At 41.9% G+C, this 16,079-nt stretch overlaps 1 protein-coding gene across 1 annotated transcript; it reads right to left on the reverse strand.

Annotated features, from left to right (window-relative positions):
- Positions 1-568: 568 nt before the first annotated feature.
- serpina10a (serpin peptidase inhibitor, clade A (alpha-1 antiproteinase, antitrypsin), member 10a) lies at positions 569-15,841 on the reverse strand. Its single transcript, XM_060915771.1, has 5 exons — positions 15,792-15,841; positions 7,129-7,698; positions 2,412-2,685; positions 2,142-2,289; positions 569-881 (listed from the first exon to the last, which is right to left on the reverse strand). The coding sequence occupies exons 2-5, from the start codon at positions 7,691-7,693 to the stop codon at positions 702-704; spliced, it is 1,167 nt and encodes a 388-aa protein (XP_060771754.1). The 5' UTR covers positions 7,694-7,698; positions 15,792-15,841; the 3' UTR covers positions 569-701.
- Between the last annotated feature and the right edge of the window lie 238 nt (positions 15,842-16,079).

The raw sequence follows: 16,079 nt of genomic DNA on the forward strand, positions 1-16,079 counted from the left end.
TTCTGATAGAAGTAAGGAATAAAACATGAGGCGGTGGTGTTAACGTGATCTGTACCTTTCCGATAACAACATACGCCCAAGGCGTTCCTCTTATTCCACAGCAACGTTGTGTGTTTTTTGTGTGACGGAAAACCAGCTGCTGGTCAAGTTACTGAGAAACCGCAAAGAAGCGTAAACTCGTTTGTCGTAAAAAGAGTCCGGAAGCTTAAAGTTTCAGCGTTGCCTCTGACTGTTAAAGCACTGACCTCCAATCAATGTTACATAAATGTCTCCTTATAAGAACCTTCACCATATAAACCAGCACACTCGCTTTTTAATCTGTACACGTAGCTCGTCCACCTATAAAACCCTGTGCATGAGCCGTTAATATAGAAACGATGAAATATTCGAATGAGCGCATTGATGTGAAAGCAGCTGTTACCTTCTGACCAATCAGAATCCAGAAACCAAAAGCACTGTGGTATAATGGTCATAGTGACTTTAATACAGGTGAATTCGATAGTAACACACAGAGTTAGCTTGACATGTAAGTGTTTATATGAATAATAATTAATTACTCCATCTAGATAACTGTTTACCGTATTACGTTACATACAGTACAGGCGTACGCTTTTGTCTATGCAGATTCCAGTAATGCTAATCAGTGCACAGAAGAAAGGGTTGCTAAATACATTTTAGGTGATACATGAACGCAAACACGACTACTTCTTAGTGGGGTCGATCACACGGCCCATGTGCAGCAGGCTTTTAGTGGCCTCGTGATAGATGAGAAACAGGAAAGGCCTGTTAAAGGTGAGCCTCGGAGGAAGAGTATCCATGTTGGAGTACGGAGTAGCCCAGCTTCCTTGCTCATCCACTTCCACCAGGACCTTCTGCAATGCCTACAACCAGGAGAGCCACGATAACATCATACCACCATCAGAATATCCGTTGGCTTACATTATCTTATATTTTAAATAATCTGATCATATGAGTTCATGACATAATATTCCAGGCAGATAGAAACTGAAATAACTATAGGAATGGGTGGGCGTGGTCATGGTGTCTCAGATGGAGGGTAGCTGGATTGGTGTGGTCAGAGGATCTCTGGAAATTAGTGGGTGTAAACAGAGAGTCTCAGGAAGTGGGTGGGTGTGGTCAGAGTGGATCAGGAAGTGGGTGGGTGTGTTCACAGTGGATCAGGAGGAGGGTGGGTGTGGTCATAAGAGCTCTGTAAATTGGTGGGTGTGGTTATGCTGTCTCAGGACAAGGGTAGGTATGGTCAGAGTGGATCAGAAGGAAGGTAGGTGGGTTGGCATGGTCAAAGGGTCTCTGGAAATTGGTGGGTGTAGACAGAGTCTCAAGAAGCGGGTGGGTGTGGTCAGAGTGGCTCAAGAGGAGGGTGGGTGTGGTCAGAGGGTCTCTGTAAATAGGTGGGTGTGGCCATGGTGTCTCGGACGAGGGTAGGTGTGGTCAGAGTGGCTCAGAAGGAGGGTAGGTGGGTTGGCATGGTCAGAGGGTCTCTGGAAATCGGTGGGTGTAGACAAAGAGCCTCACGAGGTTGGTGGGCATGGTCAGAGTGGCTCAGGAGGACGGTAGGTGGGTGGGTATGATCAGAGATTCTCTGGAAATGGGTGGGTGTAGACAGAGTCTCAGGAATGGGTGGTGTGGTCAGAGTGGCTCAGGAGAATTCGTGGTCAGAGGGTCTCTGGAAATGGGTGAGTGCAGACAGAATCTCAGGAAGTAGGTGGGTGTGGTCAGAGTGGATCAGGAGGACAAGTGTGGTCAGAGTGTGTTCTGAAGAGGGCAGAAGTGATGAGAGTTTCTCAGGAGGGAGTTAGGTGTGGTCAGAATATATCAGGAGGGGACTAGGCATGGTCAGAGTGGCTCAGGAGGTGGGTGAGTGTGGTCACTGTGTCTAAGGAAATGGATGAGTCAGATGAGTACTGAGTGGATGGGTGTGGTCAGAGTTTCTGTGGGAGGTTTAGCTTTTGTATATAATTAGAACATGTGTAGTGAAAAAGCAGAGAAGGGCAGTGCAGGAATTACAGTTCCGCTCATCATTGCAGTACTCAGTCCTCACTCTCAGGCTGCTGCCCCTCAGTTACCCCACTGTCCCACCCGCCACTGCCCATTACTGATCAGAAATGGATATACGCTACCTCAGACAGTTTCAGCTCAGAGGTTTTGCTGATTCCTGACAAATCTGTGCTACTATCCTGAAATCCAGTAAAGCCCAGACTGGGAAGAAGTTTCTTCAGAGAGAAGGTGTATTCCACGGAGAACCTGGGCAGCAGGACCTCCAACTTCCTGTGGAGTGATCACATGACCAAACACACATTACTGTTCAATCGCGGATGCATTATAGTGTTTAAACATCAGCTAATGTGTTAGCATGTACAATGGTGTGCAATAAGCTAGCTCGGACATACGTTTTCTTCAGCTTTGCTACCCATTTGTGGAACACTTCAGCAGTCAGGGCTTCATCCACAGACGTGTAATCTACGTCTTCATCCGGCAGGAGAACCAACATGGCGGTACCATCGGTACATGGCAGCTTCAGAATGCCCACCTTCAGAGACGGGTCATATGCCAGGTAGTATTTATCTGAGCGGCTCATCATAGGCACCTGGATGATGTGGTACTTATCAACATAGAACCGCTCCTCCTGAGTGAAGCTGGCATTGAACGGGAGCTTCCACTGACCTGGTTGGGAAAATGAGAGCATATACTATAATCTTCAAATCATCCTTAAGGTTCCTTTAGTTAACCCTGTGGTGGGCGTGTTAAAATTCTCTGTAGAAGCTGAAAACAGTGTTTCTCTACGATAAGAAATCTTTAAGAAGTAAAGCCCATTTTACTAAATCTAAGAGTCCTTGATTTTCCAATAAACATTGAAAGAACCACTGAAGAACCCAGTTTCCCATATCTGCTAGAGTAGCATGTGGAACCGATCAGGTTCTCCATAAGAATGAGGACTAAATGTTGACACAGCTCTTTGCATGCATTGTAATAACATACAGTGGCGCTTGAAAGTTTGTGAACCCTTTAGAATTTTCTATATTTCTGCATAAATAGGACCTAAAACATCATCAGATTTTCACACGAGTCCTAAAAGTAGATAAAGAGAACCCAGTTAAACAAATGAGACAAAAATATTATACTTGGTCATTTATTTATTGAGGAAAATGATCCAATATTACATATCTGTGAGTGGCAAAAGTATGTGAACCTCTAGGATTAGCAGTTAATTTGAAGGTGAAATTAGAGTCAGGTGTTTTCAATCAATGGGATGACAATCAGGTGTGAGTGGGCACCCTGTTTTATTTAAAGAACAGGGATCTATCAAAGTCTGATCTTCACAACACATGTTTGTGGAAGTGTATCATGGCACGAACAAAGGAGATTTCTGAGGACCTCAGAAAAAGCGTTGTTGATGCTCATCAGGCTGGAAAAGGTTATAAAACCATCTCTAAAGAGTTTGGACTCCACCAATCCACAGTCAGACAGATTGTGTACAAATGGAGGAAATTCAAGACCATTGTTACCCTCCCCAGGAGTGGTCGACCAACAAAGATCAGTCCAAGAGCAAGGCGTGTAATAGTTGGTGAGGTCACAAAGGTCCCCAGGGTAAGGTGGGGTTTACATTAGACCGTATCAGCGGATCATCAGATTAACGTTTTTAAAACGATTAGCGTGCACACAGCAACGCCAATACACGATTCGCGTGCACACAGCAACGCCAATACACGGATACGCTCAGCTCCGCAGGCATCCTGCGCTCCAAATCACTCCGCCCTGAACAGCGAGTGCCCTCTGGAGGGTGCGCACTCCAGCCCTGCGCAGCTCACAGAGCGCACGAGTGAAGTGCACGAGCAGTGATTCGGGACTGAGCCACTGTGTGTGTGATCCCAGTGCATATCGGGCATGCGCGTCACTTACCACTTGCAAGTGGAAGGATGGCAAGCCTAAAGACAATCATAACTACACAATGGGCAGTATTTGCATCAGTATTTGCAGTATTTTCATACTTTTATACTCTTTAATGAAAGGTGATACAAGGCGGAAGTCCGCGCCGTTTTTCAGCAGTCGCATCACATGACCAACGCCAGCGAATCAGGAAGATGGATGTCACAGTGACGTTGTCCAATGACGACGCCAGCTAGAGCTCAGCACAGCGTATCCGCATATTCTCAATGTTTACACAGCACCGGACCAGACACGATCTGGATTGAATATGTGGACCCTGGCGGATTCCCGTTTCCCGGCGTTTCCAGGTGTTTTAATGTAAACGGACAGTGCATCCGCGAAGAAAACGAGACAGATACGGTCTAATGTAAACTTGGCCTACCTGGGGGTAACACATTGGCTATCGTTAAGTGTTCATGAGTCCACCATCAGGAGAACACTGAACAACAATGGTGTGCATGGCAGGGTTGCAAGGAGAAAGCCACTGCTCTCCAAAAAGAACATTGCTGCTCATCTGCAGTTTGCTAAAGATCATGTGGACAAGCCAGAAGGCTATTGGAAAAATGTTTTGTGGACGGATGAGACCAAAATAGAACTTTTTTGTTTAAATGAGAAGCGTTATGTTTGGAGAAAGGAAAACACTGCATTCCAGCATAAGAACCTTATCCCATCTGTGAAACATGGTGGTGGTAGTATCATGGTTTGGGCCTGTTTTGCTGCATCTGGGCCAGGACGGCTTGCCATCATTGATGGAACAATGAATTCTGAATTATACCAGCGAATTCTAAAAGAAAATGTCAGGACATCTGTCCATGAACTAAGGCTACGTTTACACTAGACCGTATCTGTCTCGTTTTCTTCGCGGACGCACTGTCCGTTTACATTAACCCCCCTGAAAAAGCGGGGAAACGGGAATCCGCCAGCGTCCACGTATTCAATCTAGATCGTATCTGGTCCGGTGCTGTGTAAACATTGAGAATACGCGAATACGCTGTGCTGAGCTCTAGCTGGCGTCTCATTGGACAACGTCACTGTGACATCCACCTTCCTGATTCGCTGGCGTTGGTCATGTGACGCGACTGCTGAAAAACGGCGCAGACTTCCGCCTTGTATCACCTTTCATTAAAGAGTATAAAAGTATGAAAATACTGCAAATACTGATGCAAATACTGCCCATTGTGTAGTTATGATTGTCTTTAGGCTTGCCATCCTTCCACTTGCAAGTAATAAGTGATATGCGCTGGGATCTCACACACAGCGGCTCAGTCCCGAATCGTGGCTTGTTCACTTCACTCGCGCGCTCTGTGAGCTGCGCAGGGCCGGAGTGCGCACCCTCCAGAGGGCACTCGCTGTTCAGGGCGGAGTGATTTGGAGCGCAGGATGCCTGCGGAGCCGAGCGTATCCGCGTATTGGTGTTGCTGTGTGCACGGCTAACGGTTTTAGTGTCAACGCGAATCGTTTTAAGAACGTTAATCTGATGATCCGCTGATTCGACGTAATGTAAACGTAGCCTAAATCTCAAGAGAAGGTGGGTCATGCAGCAAGACAACGACCCTAAGCACACAAGTCGTTCTACCAAAGAATGGTTAAAGAAGAATAAAGTGAATGTTTTGGAATGGCCAAGTCAAAGTCCTGACCTTAATCCAATGGAAATGTTGAGGAAGGACCTGAAGCGAGCAGTTCATGTGAGGAAACCCACCAACATCCCAGAGTTGAAGCTGTTCTGTACGGAGGAACGGGCTAAAATTCCTCCAAGGACTGATCAACAGTTACCGCAAATGTTTAGTTGCAGTTATTGCTGCACAAGGGGGTCACACCAGATACTGAAAGCAAAGGTTCACATACTTTTGCCACTCACAAATATGTAATATTGGATAATTTTCCTCAATAAATAAATGACCAAGTATAATATTTTTGTCTCATTTGTTTAACTGGGTTCTCTTTATCTACTTTTAGGACTTGTGTGAAAATCTGATGATGTTTTAGGTCCTATTTATGCAGAAATATAAAAAATTCTAACGGGTTCACAAACTTTCAAGCACCACTGTAATGTGGTGTACACTATTAAAATTTTTTTCGAACCATTAAGGGTTCCTTGGTTATCCCCCTGCAGGAATCCACTGAAATTCTAAGAACTGGAAAACATTGTGTTCCTCTACATGATGGATTTCAAGTAGAACCATTTTGCTGGAAGTTATGAGAGCTTAGTTTTCCAGCGAACCTTTAAAGAACCCTTGAGGAATCCATTTTTTTCTCATCTACTAAAGCAAAATGGGGATTAAGCCTCTCCATTGGAGCTAGAACTAACATTTACTCTTTGTATCCATCTGCAATAACACAATGTTGTGTACACAGAAAACATAAATTTCGAACAAGGGTTCTATGCAGAACTGTATTGCAGTGTGTTTCTCCACCAAGCAGAACCCTTTTAGAGGGGTAAGGGCTCTTCATTTTCCAAATAAGCTCTTAAATAACCCTTAGAGAGCTCTGTCTGTGAAGGTTCTCAGTCATCCAGGTCATCATGAACCGTAGGTGCTAAAGAAGGCAACTGGACTTGCTTGAAATCCTTGAAGACATTTCACCTCTCATCCGAAAGGCTTCTTCAGTTCTGTCTGACTAGTAGGGAGTTCCAGGTATTTATCCTCTAGTGGACCAAAAGCAACCTGAAGGGGAGTCATTGAGGTCACTTAGGTCGTTAAGTCATCCTGTAGGTGTAGGTCACTGGGGGCCAGGTGTGAACGGTGTTAGCAGCCTAGAGGGTCATTAGGGTGATCTGTGGGTCATTGGCTCACTCTCTCTGCCATCACGTGAGCCATTGAAGTCAGCTGAGTCTTGCTGTGGATGTGTATTCAGTTTTCTGGGAGGTATGCCAAGGACTGCATTGTAGGTGGCTGATAAGTGGTGTCTCAAACCACCTCGTTCCAGGTTGACAAAGATGGCTTCTTTTACAGACAGAACTGAAGAAGCCTTTCGGATGAGAGGTGAAACATCTTCAAGAATTTCAAGCAAGTCCAGTTACCTTCTTGAGCACCTACAGTTTTACCTTGAAGAGCTCCTGGAACCATTTCTGATACTAAGGTCCTCCACAGAACCTTGAGACTTCTGAATTTCTTCCAAGTGTTTCTACAGATGTTCACATATCATGGCATGCTGGTGTGAGGTCCCCTGATTGTTCCTCACCTGTAAAATATGCAGCACTGATGAGTATGAGCTGGCTTTGAGGATCCACGGTATCCAGCACCTCCCTGATCTTGTTCCCAGTGCTGCCTGTAATGTAGTCACTGATGCTGGTTTTAGTGGCCCGTGTGTTGGAGAACGGCACACTCTTCACATCTGTGCTGTAGAACTTCTTCACCTGGCTGCTGAAGCTGGACTCGACCTGGACCTGCTGGCTGATGAACAGACCCGTTGCTGCAGTCTGAACTACAGCTTCTCTTATCTGCTGCAGCAACGTGGGGATCCGGTCTGGTTCTCCGTATTTCTCCATAGGAGCCAGGTTTAAGGTTTGCAGCAGCTCTTTGCTTGTGTTCTCTCCAGCTCCTGCTACCAGAGATGCCAAACTCAAGGACGCTGCTAATGGGGAGAATGCAAAGTTATCATCGCTTGTGCTAGCAAGCCTGCGGTACAATGCTGTGGCGAAGTGTGCGCTCCGGCCAGCCAGCTCCTGCAAATCGGGGCTCTGCGTCTGACCACGAATACCTCCAGCGAGCAGGGTTACGCTGAAAAGAATGAAGATGTTCTCCATGGCTCCTGTTAATGAAAGTGGTACAGAGAATCACAATGTTTATAGCCAGATTTCATGTTGTGGAAAGTTGTCCACAAGTTCTCACGTACATCATCACAGCAATAAACAGTCATTCCAGTTCCAAGTTACAGCTTTACCTCTGAGTGTTACAAAGCACTGACACTGGAGACTCCTTCCAGAAATGTTACATAAATGTGTGTTTATCACTCGAATCAATGTTTCATCAGTTTGTGTGTCGTGTTTATTTGAAGGCTGAGAAAATTAGCAGATTTTTTTTTTCAGAAACGGCTGATCTCCTGGGCTTTTCATGCACAACTGTCTCGAGAGTTGACACACATGGACTACAGGAGATTTTACTGTACAAGCGTTCTACAATCTGATTCAATATGAATGAAAAAAATTGGAAAGTTGGATATTTAACTACAAAAACTTGACCAATAAAGATTTATGTGCTGTATATTGTATAGATCTGGGGTCAATATGAATGTTATTAATAGCCAGTTTCTTTGTATGTGTAAATATTACAGAAAATACTCATGTCGCCTATTGATTTAAAAGAACTGTTTTGTTTTTGTTAAATGAATAAAGTCGTTGCTGATATCCAGATCTGAACATAAGCAGATGATCAAGATGATACATTACACTGTAATGCTGCGAGCGATCACTTGTGTGATCTGCCCTGGTGAACAACCTCATAGAATCTTTAAGGATTTGTTTGGAATTGAATGTGTTTTTTGTTTTTTAAGATTCTTGTAGATCTTGTCAAGAATATTAAAGATCCTTGAAGATCTTGGCAAGAAGTTATAAGATCTTTGTAGATCCTTGAAGATCTTGACAAGAATTCTAAAGATCTTTGTGATCTTGAAAAAAAAACCCTTTGAAGATCCTCATAGATCCTTGAAGATCTTGCCATGAAGTGAAAAGATCTTTGTAGATCCTTGAAGATCTTGTCAAGAATTTCAAAGATCCTTGAAGATCTTGACAAGAATTCTAAAGATCCTTGCAATCTTGAAAAAAAAAAAACCTTTGAAGATCCTCATAGATCCTTGAAGATCTTGCCATGAAGTGAAAAGATCTTTGTAGATCCTTGAAGATCTTGGCAAGAAAATTAAAAGATCCTTGAAGATATTTGCAAGAAGTTAAAATATCTTTATAGATCCTTGAAGACCTTGGCAAGAAAATACTCATGTCGCCTATTGATTTAAAAGAATTGTTTTGTTTTTGTTAAATGAATAAAGTCGTTGCTGATATCCAGATCTGAACATAAGCAGATGATCAAGATGATACATTACACTGTAATGCTGCGAGTGATCACTTGTGTGATCTGCCCTGGTGAACAACCTCATAGAATCTTTAAGGATTTGTTTGGAATTGAATGTGTTTTTTGTTTTTTAAGATTCTTGTAGATCTTGTCAAGAATATTAAAGATCCTTGAAGATCTTGGCAAGAAGTTAAAAGATCTTTGTAGATCCTTGAAGATCTTGACAAGAATTCTAAAGATCTTTGTGATCTTGAAAAAAAAAACCCTTTGAAGATCCTCATAGATCCTTGAAGATCTTGCCATGAAGTGAAAATATCTTTGTAGATCCTTGAAGATCTTGGCAAAAATTTCAAAGATCCTTGAAGATCTTGACAAGAATTCTAAAGATCCTTGCAATCTTGAAAAAAAAAAACCTTTGAAGATCCTCATAGATCCTTGAAGATTTTGCCATGAAGTGAAAAGATCTTTGTAGATCCTTGAAGATCTTGGCAAGAAAATTAAAAGATCCTTGAAGATATTTGCAAGAAGCTAAAATATCTTTATAGATCCTTGAAGACCTTGGCAAGAAAATTGAAGCTCCTTGAAGATCTTGGCAAGAACTTTGAAGAACTTGACAAGAATTCTAAAGATCCTTGAAGATCTTAAAAAAAAAAAAAACTTTGAAGAGCCTTGAAGATCTTGAAAAGAACTTTGAAAATCCTTGAAGATCTTGGCGTGAAGTGAAAAGATCTTTGTAGATCCTTGAAGATCTTGCCAAGAATTTTAAAGATCCTTGAAGATTTTTTGAGGCTCTTTGTTGAGATCCTCATCAGAATTCTCAAAGACCCTCACAAAGAACTTGATGGATCCTTGAAGGTCCTTGAGAGATTTTCACCAGGGTGTAGATGTCTGTACCAGAGTTCCTGAGCAGCGCATTCAATCAATTTATTTATTCATTTATTTAAATTTCATTGTGTAATCATGATGAATGCTTTCTTTAACTTCTCTGATGATCAATCTGTGTAAATTAAAGGAGATAAGAGGATGAGATAAAGTACGTACGTTACAGTGTTGTGATCTGACGGAGAGAAAGCTGCAGAAATTCACTTTAACTCTGAGCAGGCTGGAGGTTTGAGTTTGTGCTTCAAAGTTTCCACGACCAAAGTGCAAAATAGTGCAAAATACACACGACCTGATCAATACTGACCCAGCGTGTGTGTGTGAGAAGGTTACTGTAAAAGCCTTTAGAAGGTGCAAGCAATAAATAATAATAATAATAATATTCACTGCAAATGTCTGTTTGTGAAGATTATTCTGCAGTAATATTCTTATTTTTTTGATTATTCTTATTCTTATTTAATATTCTTATTTTTTGATTATTCTCCTACACTCAGAAAAAGGGATGAAGTAAAGGAACAGTGTAACCTCAATAAAAAGTTATTTTTCACTCGAGCACATAACAGATGCTCATAGTTTTGTGCTGCATTTACATCCTGTTTATTACAACTATTATTCTGTTCTTGTTTTTTGTTGTTGCTGTTTATTAGTATCATTATTTAGATTTGTATCCATGTATATATTTTTTTTCCCCTGGAATTTTTTTTATCATATCGTTAACCAATTTTTTATCCCCCGCTGGCCAAAGGGGGATTATGTCATGGCGATTTCCGTCCGTCTGTCCATCCCGGGAAGGGTGCTCACCTTCTGAAATCAACTCCTCTCACAATTTTTGGAGGAATTTCACAAAACTTGGCAGGATTCTTTGTTATATGTCGATGATACGCATATTCTAATTTTGTTAAATTGGGTCACATTTTACCAGAGTTACAGCCCTTGATTAACAAAATTATACTTTAACAATTTCATGAGAGTGTTTTCACGAAATCTGGTAAAAAGCATTGTTATATGTCGGGAATACGCAGATTGTAAGTTCGTTAAATACGGTCAGATTTTACCAGAGTTACGGCCCTTGATTAACAACCTTGTACTTTTACAATTTCATGAAGGTGCGCTCACCTTCTGACATCAACTCCTCTCACTATTTGTGGACGAATTTCTCGAAGCTTGGCAAAAGGCCTTGTTATATGACGGTAATACGCAGATTGCGATTTAATTTCGTTTGTGAAAATTTTACCAGAGTTTTGACCCTGGATTAAATAACTTGCACTTTGAAAATTTCATGAGGGTGTACGTTCTTCTGAAATCAACTCCTCTCACAATTTGCGGAGGAATTTCACCAAACTTGGCAAAAGGCTTTGTTATATGACAGTTATACGCCGATTGAAATTTCGTTTAATTTGGGCAAATTTTCCCAGAGTTACGCCCTTGATTATTAACAAACTTATATTTTGGCAATTTCATCAAAGTGTGCTTGCTTTCTGAAATCAACTTCCCTCACAATTTATATCCCCCGCTGGCCGAAAGGCCTGAATGGGGATTGTGTCATGGCGATGTCCGTCTGTCCGTCCGTCCATCCATCCGTTCATCAGAATTGCACCTCCGAATTGCATACTGCAATTTCGTTCAATTCAGTCACATTTTACCAGAGTTATGGCACAGTTGCCAGCGGGGGATATTGTGCTCTCAGAGCGATCTTGTGTTTTGTTTTGTTTTTTAATTAAGTGTGTGTCCTTGTCTTTGTTTATAGTTAGCTTTAGCATTATAACAGCCAAAATTAGCTTTGGATAATGCTAATAAGCCGTTATTGTTATTATTATTATTATTACTACTACTACATACTGTTACGACCCGGCTCAAGACCGTAACAAAAGAGGAGGACACGCATCTTTAACTGAGAAAACTCAAGGATTTATTTGAATAAACATAAACAAAACTTCAACTGAAGAAAAAGTTAAAGGCAAACAAAATAATGCAGCAAAATAACCCAAATCAAGAAGGCCCAAAAAGGACGGCTGCCACCTGTCGCTCTCTCTCTCTGATATCTGCCAAACTGATCTGATATCAAGGCTGAACCAGGTGAGACAGATCTCAGGTGGGAGGAGCCAACACAAAACAGGAAAACCAAACGAGCCCAGAGATTATAATTTTCATTGTTGACGACTCGGTGTTCTCAAGTGTACACCATGGTATTAAAGCAAGACAGCCTTTCGATTTCATAAAATCGATTAAATTTAGTTCGCTCTGAAATGTGGTCGTTGTGATATATCTTTATTTCTGTAATCTCATCTCATCTCATTATCTGTAGCCACTTTATCCTGTTCTACAGGGTCGCAGGCAAGCTGGAGCCTATCCCAGCTGACTACGGGCGAAAGGCGGGGTACACCCTGGACACGTCGCCAGGTCATCACAGGGCTATTTTGCTTTATTTAAAAATCATTTTTGACTTTTAAACAGCTAAATATAATAAGCTGTAGGCCAGGGGTTCTCAACCTTTTCTGCTATAAGGCCCATCTATTCATTCTTCTAACGAGTCGGGGCCCATTAAAAAAGATCCCCAATTATTTTGGCTTATCTGTTCTATTAGAATCTAATAATCTATTGTAAAGTGCATTAATGGGATGCGACATCACTCCCTGTTACAGATCTGAGCCCAGGAATTAAATAAATGCAATAAAAAGCATTTTTTTAATTGTAGGTATTGTATTTAAAACTGTATGGATGTGCCAGAAGCCAAACCCATGCATGCAGGGCATTCTCAGTCAAAATGGATTAATGATCCAAAAGTGGAGTCTGGTCCATTAACACAAGAACTTATTGCCATGCTTGTGTTCAGCAAACAAGCAAGTTATTAAAACCAAGAAGTGGATACAGAAACCACTCAATGGGATTAGATCCTTACACGCTAACAAAGAAGGATTTTTCCCTACAAGTTAGAAAATTATCCATCCGTTGAGTTCCCCGACATCTCAAACTACCTGGTGCTGCAGACATCGTGCTACACGGACACACAGATAAAAACCTGGAAGACCATGGAGGAGAACAACTGTTTATATGTGGCTGGGTTAAAGATCTGGGGATCAGGACACTACAAGATAGACGGATCTACAGTTGTGGTCAGAAGTTTACATACAGTGATATGAATGTCATCTTGGATCTGAATGTCATGGCAATATTTGGGCTTTCAGTAATTTCTTTGAACTGTTCTTTTTCTGTGGCAGAATGATTGTACAGCAAACAGCTTTAATTAAAAAAAAACAGAATTTGGTGCACAAGTTTTAATTTTCTTTGGGTTTTCTGAAATCAACACAGGGTCAAAATTATACATACAGGGTCAAAAATTTACATATGCTCACTTAGATTATTAATTCAGAGGTGCTGAAACTTCCAAAATGTCTCTTATCTTGCCAAGACCGAAGTCTCTTAACTTCCTGTTAGTGATCGTGATTGACTACAGCTGGTAGCTTCTCTGTGCCTTCATAAAAAGGGTTTGTTTACAGCACTCACTGGATTGACCAACACACAGTAAAATGGGAAAGTCCAAGGAGCTCGGTGCAGATCTGAGAAAGAGGATCGCAGATGTACACAACTCCGGACTGTCTCTTGGAGCCATTTCTAAACAACTGCAAATTCCAAGATCAGTTCAAACAATTGTATAAAAGTTATTGTGAGGTGTAGTCACTTTGCCAAGCCACTTTGCTTCAAGAAAACCCAAACTGTCACCCTCAGCTGAAAGGAAATTGGCTTGGATGGTCAGGAATAATCTGGGAACCACCATTACAGCCCTGCCATGAACTGGAAGCTGATGGATCACTGTCTACAGTTCAGATCACCATGGACTAAGAGGCTGCTATCCAATAAATAACCCCCTGCTCCAAAATTGACACCTTCAAGCTTAACTAAAATTTGAAGCTGACTACACACACAAAGAAAAAGCCTTCTGGAGGAAAGCTGTATAGTCAGAGATTGAGTTGTTTGGCCACAATGACCACCATGTACAGAGGGACACTGTACCAGCTGGTGGTGGTGGTAGGATCATCATGCTCTGGGGCTGTTTTGCTGCCAGTGGAACTGGTTCATTGCACAAAGTGAATGGAATAATGAAGAAGGAGGACGACCTCAGAATTCTTCAGCATAAACCATCAGAAACTTCAACACGACTTGGGACTTACAACAGGACAATGATCCCAAACACGCATCAGAGCTGGTTGTGGAGGATAAAGGAGGCAAACATTAAGCTTAAAGCAAGTCCTGACTTCAACCCTGTTGAAAATATATGGACCGTGCTTATAAGTCGAGTCCATGCCAAGAAAAAAAAAAAATTTAATTGAATTCTACGATGAAGAGTCGTGAAATATCCAACCAGAATTCTGCCAGAAGCTTGTTCATGGTAAACAAAAATATTTGTTCAAGGTCAATGTTGCGAAGAGACATTTTACCCAAATATTAGGTGTGCTGCATGTATAATTTTGACCCTGTGTTGATTTCAGAAAACCCAGAGAAAATTAAAACTTGTGCACCAAATTCTAGTGTTTTTTTTTTTAATTAAAGCTGTATGCTGTACAATCATTCTGCCACAGAAAAAGAACAGTTCAAAGAAATTACTGAAAGCCCAAATATTGCCATGACATTCATATCCAAGATGACATTCATGTCACTGTATGTAAACTTCTGACCACAACTGTAATGCAGGAAGAGTGTTTATTAGCAGGTGTGATATTTACAAAAACAAAATGAAAGCAGAGTATTTCAACATGGCGAGAAATGAATGGGATAATGCTAGTGATAATAATACTTCAAAGCCTCCGTGAAAACAGTGTCCTTATCTGCGCGTGCTGATTGCACTCAAGTCAGCATCAGGTGTTTCCCAGAACGTCCGGGGTCCTGCTCGAGCTGCGCCAGACTCAAATGCGTGTCAGTCAAGTGTTCGCCTGCTGTCTGATCACAACTTTTAGCTCACGTGTACTGTATATCGCCACCAAAACGCATCACGAGCTGTCGTGTGACTGCAGCTTAATGAAGCGGATGTGATGTCGGATGCAACCCAGCAATTGTATCCGACTACGAATAAAACTTGAAAAGAAAAAAAAAATCACGGCCCACTACATGATGCTTCACGGCCCAGTGGTAGATAAACACTGCTGTAGGCAACGTATTAGGAGGAAGAGGAGGTAAGGGCACCACCTCAGTGACAAGGTGCAGTCTACTATACTCTTCTTCTTCTTCTTCTTCTTTTTTCTGAGAGGCTACAACAAAAACACCTTATTGTGTGCTATTATTATTATTATTATTATTATTATTATTATTATTATTATGGCTGCTCCTGATTAGGGGTCGCCACAGCGGATCTTTCGTCTCCATTGCTCCCTGTCCTCCACATCCTTCTCTACCACACCTGCCACTTTCATGTCCTCTCTCACCACATCCATGTATCTCCTCTTTGGTCTTCCTCGTTTTCGTTTGCCTGGCAGCTCCATCCTCAACATTCTCCTTCGCACATGCTCTGCATCTCTTCTCAGGATGTGCCCGTACCATCTCAGTCTCATCTCTCTTAGCTTCAGTCCCAAGCTCTCCACATGATGTGCTCGTTCCAAGATCGAGCAATATTATTATTATTATTATTATTATTATTATTATTAAAGATATCTGAACATTGACTTGCACCATTACATCATGACCCCTCTCTTCTATTCTGGCATTGTGTGTGTGTTATTACAGGCCTGTGCTCAGTTCAGTGCGTCTGTAATAATTCTAGCTCATTATTATTATTATTATTATTATTATTATTATTATTGCGTCATTGTGTGTATTATGAGCATCAGATGTAAATCCGGCGGCTGATTGGAGCTGATCAGACAGAATAAAGGCGTAAACACGCAGCTCTGTAAACAGTCCTGAATGTAAACATCCGCTCTGGTGCATGATCATAACCCCATCCCTCTCACATCAGCCCATACTTACAGAAGATCTTCCAGCCCAGAAAAGCCGAATCCCTCAGGAGTGTTTCTGATCAGATGCCTTGAAATAATCCTCATGCACACGGAGCGCAGGCTGTTCACAGATTAGGGGCTCTTCATCATCATCATCATCATCATCATGGTGTGTAACGTAGTGTCAGCTGATTCACCAACACCCCCCCCCCCCCAAACGCCTCCTCACTAATGCGACTCCTACACACTAATCCTCTGAACTGAACATGGCCACGCCCATATTCACTCACTCACTTAAACAAACAAACAAACAAACAAC

This window comes from Neoarius graeffei, chromosome 3 (assembly GCF_027579695.1).
Source record: "Neoarius graeffei isolate fNeoGra1 chromosome 3, fNeoGra1.pri, whole genome shotgun sequence".
NCBI classification, from domain to species: Eukaryota; Metazoa; Chordata; class Actinopteri; order Siluriformes; family Ariidae; genus Neoarius; species Neoarius graeffei.

What these genes read in the sequence shown, in the direction of transcription:
- serpina10a (XM_060915771.1), bottom strand. Translation starts at nt 7,693, where the DNA reads ATGGAGAACATCTTCATTCTTTTCAGCGTAACCCTGCTCGCTGGAGGT. An exon ending in CAGTGCTGCATATTTTACAG is followed by an intron (nt 2,686 to 7,128) that starts GTGAGGAACAAT and finishes TTTCCCAACCAG; the next exon opens with GTCAGTGGAAGCTCCCGTTC. An exon ending in CTGAGCTGAAACTGTCTGAG is followed by an intron (nt 882 to 2,141) that starts GTAGCGTATATC and finishes TCCTGGTTGTAG; the next exon opens with GCATTGCAGAAGGTCCTGGT.